At 51.1% G+C, this 12,371-nt stretch overlaps 1 protein-coding gene across 4 annotated transcripts in view; it reads right to left on the minus strand.

The window, feature by feature from the left end:
- hydin (HYDIN axonemal central pair apparatus protein) overlaps window positions 1-12,371 on the minus strand; it is a 1,146,554-nt gene that overhangs the window by 479,393 nt on the left and 654,790 nt on the right. For all 4 annotated transcript variants that reach the window (XM_059992477.1, XM_059992476.1, XM_059992474.1 and 1 more), the window contains 2 exons: window positions 7,322-7,458; window positions 4,638-4,765 (listed from right to left, as the gene is read on the minus strand). In XM_059992477.1, the coding sequence (XP_059848460.1) occupies window positions 4,638-4,765; window positions 7,322-7,458 (265 nt within the window). The remainder of the gene's footprint in view (window positions 1-4,637; window positions 4,766-7,321; window positions 7,459-12,371) is intronic.

The following is a 12,371-nucleotide window of genomic DNA, read 5'->3' on the forward strand; positions in this document are numbered from 1 at the left end:
GGACATGGCCACAGCAACACCTTTCTGCTTGCATTCCACCTTGCCAGAGAAACTGGACAGCAAGGTCACTGACCGTGAAGACCAGCGGCATTCGTTTCATTCTTAGTTGTTCCTTTCAGCCGCAGTGTCGGCTTCGTTCACCATTTGAGAGTTTTAGCTTACGGTCCTGTTTGGCCTAGAGTTTATTGTTTCCTTTTCCCTTTAACACTGTTCGTATTAAATTCTGTGAAATATCGGCCTGCTTCAGTGTTTCTCACTCTGCACTTGGGCCATGTCCGCACCGGGTGGCAGATACAACGTCATCATCCTGTATGTCCCAACACTGTTTATACTGTAGCGGTGTGCTACACGCAGCGCTAAAATTACGAAACGGAGTCGGTAACTGCAGTCGAAGGAAAAAACTTTATTCGAAAACTTCAGCCTCACTTTTAAGCCTCTCTCAACCGGCCCCCCCATGGCGCAGAGGCTCCAAAGTTCTGTGCTCGCAAACCCCCGTAGGCTATCTAATTGTGAGTCGGTTCGGATGCGCCAGGAAATGGGTCACCACATAACCCCCCCCCCCCAGAACCGGCGATACACCCCCCAATGTCCACAGTCTGGACCAGAACCTGCTTGGGAGGTCGGCCTCTGCGCCGAGGCGCCGGAAACTCGGCCGGTTGCGCCAGGTCAACATGGGCCGGTTTGAGGCGGTCCACCGTGAAAACCTCCTTTCCCCCCAACGTCCAGCACGAACGTGGACCCGTTGTTCCGGAGCACCATAAACGGCCCCTCGTATGGCCGCTGCAGCGGCGGCCGATGCCCGCCCCTTCGTACAAACACAAACTTACACTTCTATAGGTCTTTGGGTAAGCAGGTCGGGTGCCGCCCATGCTGTGAAGAGGGTATGGGGGCCAGGTTACCGAGCTTCTCGCGTAGTCTGCCCAGGACTGCTGCGGGTTCTTCCTCTTGCCCCCTTGGGGCTGGTAGGAACTCCCCGGGGACGACCAGGGGCGCGCCGTATACCAACTCGGCCGACGAGGCGTGCAGGTCGTCCTTGGGCGCTGTGCGGATGCCGAGTAGGACCCAGGGAAGCTCGTCCGCCCAGTTGGCTCCTCGCAGGCGGGCCATGAGGGCCGACTTCAGGTGACGGTGGAAACGCTCCACTAGCCCGTTCGACTGTGGGTGGTAGGCAGTTGTGTGGTGCAGCTGAGTCCCCAAAAGGCTGGCCATAGCTGACCACAGGCTGGAGGTGAACTGGGCGCCTCTGTCGGAGGTAATGTGGGCTGGTACACCAAAGCGAGATATCCAGGTGGCGATCAGGGCTCGGGCGCAAGATTCGGAGGTGGTGTCGGTGAGCGGGACCGCCTGTGGCCATCTTGTGAACCGGTCCACGATAGTCAGGAGGTGCCGCGCTCCGCGCGACACTGGCAGGGGGCCCACGATATCCACATGAATGTGGTCGAAACGCCAGTGGGTGGGATAGAACTGCTGCGGTGGGGCTTTGGTGTGCCGCTGCACCTTGGCCGTCTGGCAGTGCATGCACGTTTTGGCCCATTCACTGACCTGTTTGCGGAGTCCGTGCCAAACGAACCTGCTGGAAACCATCCGGACAGTTGTCCGGATGGAGGGATGCGCCAAGTTATGAATGGAGTCGAAAACGCGGTGCCGCCATGCTGTCGGGACGACTGGACGGGGCTGGCCGGTGGCGACGTCACAGAGTAGGGTCCTCTCACCCGGGCCTACAGGGAGGTCCTGGAGCTGCAAACCGGAGACTGCGGTTCTGTAACTCGGAATCTCCTCATCCGCCTGCTGTGCCTCTGCCAGCGCCTCAAAGTCTACCCCTTGGGAAAGGGCATGAACGGTAGGGCGAGAGAGCGCATCCGCCACGACATTGTCCTTACCCGAGACGTGCCGGACATCCGTCGTGTATTCAGAGATGTAGGACAGGTGGCGTTGCTGGCGGGACGACCAGGGGTCGGACGCTTTTGTAAACGCAAAGGTAAGCGGTTTCGTGGTCCGTGAACGCGGTGAAGGGCCGACCTTCTAGGAAGTACCTGAAATGCCGGATTGCCAGGTAGAGCGCCAACAGTTCCCGGTCGAAAGCACTGTACTTAAGCTCGGGTGGTCGCAGGTGTTTGCTGAAAAACGCCAGGGGTTGCCAGTGACCTGCGATGAGTTGCTCCAGCACCCCACCGACTGCCGTGTTTGATGCGTCCACTGTGAGGGCGGTAGGGGTGTCCATTCTGGGATGTACTAGCATTGCGGCGTCCGCCAAAGCTTCCTTCGTTTGAACGAAAGCGGCGGCGGACTCCTCGTCCCAGGTAATGTCCTTGCTCGGACTCGACATCAGGGCGAACGGGGGCGCATGATCCGGGCAGCTGAAGAGAGGAAGCGGCGGTAGAAATTGACCATACCTACGAATTCCTGAAGGCCTTTGATCGTGGTGGGTCAGGGAAAGAGGCGGACCGCATCTACCTTAGCGGGCAGAGGGATTGCCCCGTCTTTAGTAATCCTGTGGCCCAGGAAGTCAATGGTATCGAGTCCGAACTGGCATTTGGCGGGGTTGATTGTAAGACCGTACTCACTCAGTCGGGCGCAGAGTTGACGGAGGTGGGACAGATGCTCCTGACGACTGCCGCTGGCTATGAGGATGTCATCCAAATAGATGAACGCGAAGTCCAGGTCCCGTCCCACCGCGTCCATTAACCGCTAGAACGTCTGTGCGGCATTCTTCAGGCCGAACGGCATGCGGAGGAACTCGAAAAGGCCAAACGGGGTGATGAGAGCCGTTTTGGGGACGTCGTCAGGATGCATCGGGATTTGATGGTACCCTCGGACGAGGTCTACCTTGGAGAAGATCCGTGCGCCGTGCAGTTTTGCTGCAAAGTCCTGAATGTGCGGCACAGGGTAGCGGTCCGGTGTGGTAGCCTCGTTCAGCCTGCGGTAGTCGCCGCACGGTCTCCAGCCCCCCGTCGCTTTGGGCACCATGTGCAGGGAGGAGGCCCATAGGCTGTCGGACCGCCGGATGATCCCCAATTCCTCCATCCTCTGGAACTCCTCCTTCGCCAGTCGGAGCTTGTCCGGGGGAAGCTGCCGAGCGCGGGCATGGAGGGGTGGTCCCTGGGTCGGGATGTGGTGCTGTACGCCGTGCCTGGGCATGGCCGCTGTGAACTGCGGTGCCAGAACCGATGGGAACTCCGCCAGGACCCTGGTGAAGTCATTGTCGGACAGCGTGATGGAGCCGAGGTGAGGGGCTGGCAACTGGGCTGCACCCAGAGAGAACGTCTGAAAGGTCTCGGCGTGTACCAGTCTCTTCCTGGGCAGGTCGACCAGTCGGCTGTGAGCCCGCAAAAAATCCGCACCCAGAAGCGGTTGGGCTACGGCGGCCAGTGTGAAGTCCCACGTGAACTGGCTGGAGCCGAACTGTAGCTGCACCTGACGGGTGCCATAGGTCCTTACTGTGCTGCCATTCACGGCCCTCAGGGGGGGACCCGGTGCCCTGCTGCGGGTGTCGTAACTCGTCTGAGGTAAAACGCTGATCTCAGCCCCAGTATCGACCAAAAACCGGCGTCCCGACCTTCTATCCCACACATACAGGAGGCTATCCCGATGGCCAGCCGCTGTAGCCATCAGCGGCGGCTGGCCCTGGCGTTTCCCGGGAACTTGCAGGGCGGGCGACAACGGCGGGCTTCTGCGTCCCACCGCTGGTGGTAGAAGCACCAGTGTTCATTGGGCCGGGGGTTGGCGGGCTCTGCGGCCGGGCCTGGACTGGTTTGCTGCCGGGAGCGTGGCTGGGAGATCTGTGCGATGGACACCCCGCTCACCTTTTTGGCGTTCCACAGCAAGTCCGCCCGGGCTGCCACCTTCCGGGGGTCACTGAAATCTGCGTCGAACAGCAACAGGCGTATGTCCTATGGCAGCTGCTCCAGGAATGCCTGCTCAAACATGAGGCATGTGTGTCCGTCGGCCAGAGACAACATCTCATTCATTAAAGCCGATGGAGGTCTGTCGCCCAAGCCATGCAGGTGCAGTAAACGGGCAGCCCGCTCGCGCTGTGAGAGTCCGAAAGTCCTTAGGAGCAGGGCTTTGAATTCCGTGTACTTGCCGTCTGCCGGGGGCGACTGTACGAACTCCGCGACCTGGGCCGCTGTGTCCTGGTCGAGGGAACTCACCACGTAGTAGTAGCGGGTGTCTTCTGAGGTGATCTGGCGAACGTGGAATTGGGCTTCGGCTTGCTGGAACCATAGGTCCGGGCGCTGTGTCCAGAAACCCGGCAGTTTCAACGAAACCGCATGAACAGAGGCGGCGTCGGTCATTTCTGGTCCAAAAATCATTTGGACCGTCGGGGTCACCAATTGTAGCGGTGTGCTACACGCAGCGCTAAAATTACGACACGGAGTCGGTAACTGCAGTCGAAGGAAAAAACTTTATTCGAAAACTTCAGCCTCACTTTTAAGCCTCCCTCAACCTGCCCCCCATGGCGCAGAGGCTCCAAAGTTCTGTGCTCGCAAACCCCCGTAGGCTATCTAATTGTGAGTCGGTTCGGATGCGCCAGGAAATGGGTCGCCACAATACCATATATCTGTGAGAACATAAACTCTCAATCTGTCTCTGAACGTCAGAAAAAAAGAGGAGTGATTGTCTCTTTTATAATGCACCTGTATTAATATCAAAGCCTTTGCGTATCCAGTACCGAGGTTTGCACTCCGGGGATCAAACCGCACTTCAAAAGTCTCTGTTTCACAGCAGGGCAGATTCTTTACTCTATGTAGCTCAGTGCTGAAACCTGCAACACAAACAACATCACAATAAACACATTCAAATGAACAATACGGTGAAAAAATATTGAGCTTCCCCTGTAATTCACTGGTGCGCTTCCTCAGTACTACCACAAAAGGGAAGCTATACCTGGCTCAACAGAGTGTATTCCAGTCACTCAGTAATTCTGAATGAATTCCTATAGTTTATAATGATATATTACAGTAGATGCCTCAAGACAAGTTCAAAGGTACATTGAAAGTCAGAGAAATGTATACAATATTCAACCTGAAATGCTTTTTCTCTGCGACCATCCATGAAAACAGTAGAGTGCCCCAAAGAATGAATGACAGTTAAATGCTAGAGCCCAAAAGTCCCCCCCAGCTCCCCTCCCTCCTGGGCGTAAGCGGCAGCAAGCAACAATGCCCCCCTTACCCCACCAGCAAAAGAAAATCAGCACCCACCACTGAGCAGCAAGTTACAGATTTGCAGCACCCCAAAGACTACTCGTTCACCCAGTATTCGACATAGCACTGGCTCTCTCTCTCCCTAAAAAGGGACCGTTTCACAGTTACAGGCGATAATACACACAAAACACTGGAGGAACTCAGCAGGCCAGGCAACACCTATAATAAACAGTCAATGTTTCAGGTCAATGCCCTTCGTCAGGACGCAGAGAAGGGTCTCGGCCTGAAATGTTGACTGTTTACTCTTTTCCATAGATACAGTCTGTCTGGCTAAGTTCCTCCAGCATTTTGAGCATGTTACTTTGATTTCCAACATCTGCAGATGTTATTTTGTTTGTGATACAGGCTGTAATCTAATCATACGATCTTGATAGAAATGCAACTTTTTTACTGGCCTGTGTAGCTGTTATGGTTTTGCTTTTATGTAAAAATAATGAGACAGTAGCAATGGTGCAACCTGCAAAACTCAATTCCCAGCTTCCGACATCATTCCCACTCTCACCACTCCGGCATTTTGCCTATAAGCCCATATACTTCCCCTCACCTCGACCCACCTAAGTCCTGCCAGCTCTTCCTTCCCCCCTTCCCTTCACCTTTTTGTACTAGCTATCTCCCGTCTATCTTTCAGTCCAAATAAAACACCTTGACCCGAAACATCAACCGTCCATTTCCCTCCACACATGCTGCGCAAACCGCTGAGTTTCTCCAGTGTTTTGTATGTTGCTCCAGATTCCAGTATCTGCACTCTCCTGTATCCCTTTCACAGTTTGTGGTAAAGTACTGAGGAGGGGGTGTGGGGAGATCTCTGATGCTCCCCATCAAAGTAAATATCTCCTTGAATAGATAGTACCAAGAAAGGTCTATCAGGCATAGGATTCCCTAAGTGCAGAGAGACAGAAATGGAATTAGAATCAATTTTCTTTCCATTGTCTTACATAATGTGAAACTTGTTTTACAGCAGCAGTACGTAAAATTATTATAAATTATAAATGTAACACCCTGGAAAAGGTTTCACTGCTAACATAATGGTCTTTCCGTAGCAGCAGTGTTTGGGCTATGGTTAGCGATAACGGGTGCTTTGGAATGTGAGCTGCGTCCTTTCTTCGGAGAAAGATGAAGAGAGAAGATGCTGGAGAGAACTCATCGTAGGATTTGACCTGGTGGGGATTGTGATTCGATGGAGCAAGTTGCTGACTTTGACTAGGGACTTTTGGAAGAGTTGAGTTGAGTTGAGCTCCAACCTGAGCACATTTTACTGTTTAATTATAATGGGCCCTTTCTGTTTTTTTTCTCCTAACCCTTTCATTAAGATTCTTAAATATAGTTCCCTTAATCGTATGCAGTGTGCTGTCTGTTATTACTTGGCACTGAGTTGTAACAGGGTTGCAAATTACACAGCATCCATACAAGCCGCATTTTGGGAGGTTGAGCCATCTCAATCTCACGGTTTTGGTGGGATCGGAGTGTGTATTCCCTAGTCTTACAGGGAAATCAGGGAGGTTTCATAAATAAACGGAGCAAAAGTAAGGAATGACGAGGTAGAGTTCATGGACCATCCGGAAATCTGACGACAGAGTGGAGCTGCTACCCTGGCCAGTTCTCAATCTTAAATATGAAATTGAAAAATCCTTTACCTGTGTGTTGGGTAAGGAAAAGTACAAGTAATAATTACAAATTCTGAGCAGCATAGATTAATACTAGGAAACATTTCCCCAATACAGAAGTTTCTAAAACCGGAAAACATGGGTTGCTGGTAAGGGATAGGAGGTTTAGAGATGATTTGTGGAGAAGTATTTTCACACAGGCAGTAACTTGGATCTGGAACACTGCCTGAGGTGGTGATGCAGGGTGAGGCTCTTACAACATTTAAGACTTCTGAGAGGTACTTGAATTACTGATGTACAGACCAAGTACTACCAACTAGGGTCATTATAGGTAGGTACATAATAGGCCGAGGGCCTGTTATATCACACTAATTACCGGAAAAAATTTCACAACAGTTACATTTGTAAGTTCTGAGGAAGCGAAAAAGTATAATGTTTATATTCCACAAAACAAATTCATTTAAGACTTGAAAGCAGCCATTAGCATGTATTATGCACACGTTACATTCTTACCTGTATTCTTAAGAGCATGTTGGTCAGTGTGAAAGGATACTGGCAAAAACCCTGTATTTGTAATCTTGACAATATGTTTCTTCACAGTGCCGAGGATTACAAAACCAAAATCCAGGAAAAACTCAGGCAGAGGACATCTGGAAACAGAAACTCCAGGTAGTCTCGATCGTCTTATGGAAACACACACGTACAAAAACTTTGATTTTCAACAACAAAGCTCATCAATTCATTCAATGTGGGAGAATGCACTTGCTCTGCAGAGCTCTACAGAACTATCGTGTTCATTCTGATTCTATTCTTTCTCTGTTGCACTGCATAACAATCCCAGAAAATCATAGAAATTCTTATGGTTGTACTCAGATTACTTCACAGTTCAAAGTTTCTCAGGCTAGGGGAATAAACCAAGAGCAATGTTTAGGATGACATTGTTTCTATATTGAATGCTATGAATTCATTGGCAAGAGAATTTTCAGTAATCAATATTTGTAAATTATACATTTTGATTCACTACGTTGGGTTCTCTACTTCCTCCCGACACAAATTGAGACCCATGTCTCCTGCCCTGGCCTGCAAGGAGGTTGCTTTTCCCTTTGGTGTCATTTTTATAATGTTGCAAATGCTGCAGTCCATTCACAATCGATTAACTCCACCTCGCACCTGCTATGCACCCATTCCATGCAGCATTATGTAAAATAGTGAAGAAGAAATACTTCTTGTCCTTCAGTACAAGATGTACTGTCACCTCAGAATCAGAATCAGGTTTACTGCCACTGACAGTTGTGGAAAATTTTGTTGTTTTGTGGCAGTACAGTGCAGGGACAACAATTGCTATATTACAATTAAAAAGAAATAAATATTGTAAAAGAGGAGCAGTGAAGTGGTGTTCATGCATTCATTGGCTCATCCATAGACACACAAAATCAATCAACGTTCAAAATAAATTTATTCTCCAGTACATATGTTACCAATACAACCAAAATTCACATTCCTGCAGGCCTACTCAATAAATCCAAAAAAGAATAGTAAACATAGCAGAATCAATGAATAACCATGTCAACTTGGGTGATCAACCAGTGTGTAAAAGACAAAAGACAACAAACTGTGCAAATACAAAAAGAGAGAAAGAAAGATAGATAGATAGATAGTAAGAACATGAGATGAAGAGACCCTGAAAGTGAGTCCACAGGTTGAGGGATCATCTTAACGATGAGGCAAGTGAAGTAGAGTGAATATCCCCATTGGTTCAAGAGCCTGATGACTGAGGGATAAAACTGATGGTGTGAGTCCTGAGGTTCCTGTACCTTCTTCCTGATCCCAGCAGAGAGAAGAGAGCATGTCCTGGTTGGTGGGAGTCCCTGATGATAGATGCTTCTTTCCTGCAATAATGTGCTCAATGGTGGGGAGGGCTTTACTTGTGATAAACTGGGCCATATCCATAACTTCTTGCAGGATTTGCCATTCAAGGCTTTGTTGTTTCCATACCAGGCTGTGATGCAGCAAGTGAAATTTACAGGAAGATATTTTTTCTTGCTTGACACTGCTGCCTGCCGTATTTCCAACAGTGCCCATAGGTCAGCTGCAGAGTTAACAGCCAGGAACCGCCACTCAATGATGTTTCGTTCCCTTAGCCCTGGTGAATCTCCTGGTAGCGGAGCTGTCACAGGAACGTCTCCCTGCCACTCCTGCAGTCAGTCCCCCAATTTCTGTCCTTCCACCTCAGCCACAGTCAAACGCTGCCCTTTTCTGCCTCTTCAGCCAACTCTGGTGGCCCTCCTGAGCCTCGCTCCTTAACACAGTAATCTTGTCATCGATGCTTCGATGCACCCTCTCTCCACAGGGCAATGATGGTCGTTCAGCCAGCTTCCTCACACTCAGCTCCCAGGTCTAAGTACTTCAGCCTCTCCCACTTGTGGGCAGCTTCCACTCCTTCTTCCCACGGGATGGTTCACTCAGTGAGGAGGACTGTCTAAGCAGCCATGGACCACAGTATTATGTCTGGGTGGAGAGATGCGCTGGTGCTCTCCATGGGGAATTGTAGCTGTCTGCTGAGATCTGCCATCCTGTCCCACTCCTATCTGTGGACAGGAGTTCCCAAGGAGCTCTTGGGTGGGGGCATGTAGCACTCCTACCAGCTGTAACAAATGGGATGAGCTGTCCCGCTGGGGAAAGGCTGCTTCTCGCATCCCACCTGCAGGTCTCTACGATTTCTGCCACTCCTTTAGGACCTGGTCATGCTGCCCTCTTTAGCATCCTTGGGACGGTGCAGTCTTGCATCCTGCCAGGACGTGTTGGAGGTCGGCATTGGTGGTATCACACAGGGGAAGCTATCCTAACTGCCGAACCACAGAGGCAGGGCAAGGTGCCATTGGTTGCCCTCGTGAGCAAGGTAAGTCTGGCTTGTTGGACCAGCTGAATGTCCTGTTGATGGTGCCCTCCCATGTTGCCCAGCTTCCCTGCAGCCCTGTGCCATTGCCTTCACCCTGTAGCACTCCTGCTCTGTCCTTCTCTCCTCATCCACTACCATAGTTTTCCTCCTTCTCTTTGAGGCCTTGAACCTGGAATGTGTTGCCTCCCCCCAGCTTCGTCCTGCCTGTCCGGCCTGGGCTCTGCTGACGACCCTGTTCATGGCCTGGTCCTCTTCAGCTTCAGCTCTCCATTTACGGTATGGATTTGGCATTGGCACTCCTCACCAGTGGCTTGGTCTCAATGACCTGTTGGGTTTTCTCCTACTTGTTCTCAGGCTGATGGATCTCACTGGTAGCTTCCTGAAAAGGCCAGAGTCTGAAAAGCACTGAGGCAGCCCCAGCCATTTACAGATGTACGAGATGGCAGTCGCATCCATCCTGCTGGCTGTTGAGTAGGGAATTTTACACATTTTCAGGGGCCACAGCACCCTTTGGTACAGTGTGAACTGGTTCACCACACTTCATACGTTCTGGGTAGTTGACTCTGTCTGATTCTGGCCAGGCCCTCTGCAAGCTGTTTCTGTATTACTTTTCCCACCTGCTCTGTGATGTACTGCCTCCCAAAGCTTTGGATGGGCTGCCTGGCCAACAATAGGATTTTCTCGAATCTACAACAAAGGTGATGTTGTCACTTCTGACCCCTTTTCTGAGGGAGAGTCTTCACGACTTGGAGGGCTTGATCTTCATCCTTGCCCATGTCACTAGCTCGTCCAGAATCTTCAGCAGTCTTCTTGTGCATGCAGCCGTCTGAAGGATGCTTGTGACGTCAGCCCTGTAGCTTCTCAACAAGCTTCTGTCCTGACTGTAACTTCATCACTCCAACCATCTACCTTGCTTCATTGGGATGTTCTTGAAGGCTGTCACAAACATATTGGGAGAGATGGAACACCTCATTGCAACGTCTACTTCAAGCTGTTGCCACCCTGTTGTAAAGTTTCAAAACGAGAAGGCCATCTGGTGGTCACTGAAGTAATTGGAAACCTGGCGTCTAACGCAGTCGGGAATGTAACAGAACTTCATCACAGAGTTGCTGAGATGGTAAGGCTTAGATCCATAGGCATTTGCAAGATCCAGCCACACGACGTGTGAAAGGGTCACGCTGGGCTTGTTGGATCTGGTCCCGTATCGATGATGCTCCACACACCCCGGGAAGCCTGGAACTCCCTCCCGCCTTCCGGCAGCTGGTGTCCATGAGGGAGCTGCTGATCCTCTTACATGGACTGAGAAGAAAATTTCCCCTCGACGCTCTGCAGTGCAAACCTCCTGAACTGGTTCATGGAGCTGGAGTTCGGCCCTTTGGGGATGACCACTGCCACAGCTCTTTGCCACTCTGATGCGATGTGCTGGTTTCTCCAGGCAGTTCTCATTAAGTTCCACAGGATCTTTAGCACACGAGGGAAGTTTTTGTAAAGCTTGTAAGGAATTCTGTTCAGATCTGGGCTCTGACATTGACCTTGCCTTTTTGATGATTTCTCTGACTTTGCTTAGTTTGGAGGGGGAGCTGTCAAACTGGACAGTTCATGGAACATTCCCTGGTGATCAAAGGGGTTTTTCTTGTTGGATTACTGTACTAGTCCTTGATGTGCTTCTCCAGCTCCTCTTTGGTGGGTTCCAGCATCTAACAGCTGTCAGGAGTCTTTGACGGGATTCTTGAAGAGTTTCTCTCTCTCTCACACACACACACACTCTCTCTCCTTCTTTCTCCTGCACTTACAACTGTGCTCTGCCCTTCGCAGCCTGGCCAGCTTCTGTTTCACTTCGGTCCACAAGCCAGACTCCTCCTGTGTTGCTTTCACTGTTGGTCTGCCTTCAGACTAAACCTTCACGCCCTTCGCCCCTTTTCTCTTGGAGCAGTGACTCATTTCAGGTCAACTTTGCCAAATCTGTCTCAAGACACTTCATAGAGGAAAGCTGCAAAGGAGTTAAGCTTGTTTTCCACTCGGCCACGTAGTATCTGCTCTAGGATCAGGCTGAGGTCCCTGTCCATCCTCACCACTCAGCCACGTAGTATCTGATCCAGGATCAGGCTGAGGTCCCTGTCCATCCTCACCACTCAGCCACGTAGTATCTGATCCAGGATCAGGCTGAGGTCCCTGTCCATCCTCACCACTCGGCCACGTAGTATCTGATCTAGGATCAGGCTGAGGTCCCTGTCCATCCTCACCACTCGGCCACGTAGTATCTGATCCAGGATCAGGCTGAGGTCCCTGTCCATCCTCACCACTCGGCCACATAGTATCTGCTCTAGGATCAGGCTGAGGTCCCTGTCCATCCTCACCACTCGGCCACGTAGTATCTGATCCAGGATCAGGCTGAGGTCCCTGTCCATCCTCACCACTCGGCCACGTAGTATCTGATCCAGGATCAGGCTGAGGTCCCTGTCCATCCTCACCACTCAGCCACGTAGTATCTGATCTAGGATCAGGCTGAGGTCCCTGTCCATCCTCACCACTCGGCCACGTAGTATCTGATCCAGGATCAGGCTGAGGTCCCTGTCCATCCTCACCACTCGGCCACATAGTATCTGCTCTAGGATCAGGCTGAGGTCCCTGTCCATCCTCACCACTCGGCCACGTAGTATCTGA

The sequence above is a fragment of the Hypanus sabinus genome, chromosome 17 (assembly GCF_030144855.1).
Source record: "Hypanus sabinus isolate sHypSab1 chromosome 17, sHypSab1.hap1, whole genome shotgun sequence".
Lineage (NCBI taxonomy): Eukaryota > Metazoa > Chordata > Chondrichthyes > Myliobatiformes > Dasyatidae > Hypanus > Hypanus sabinus.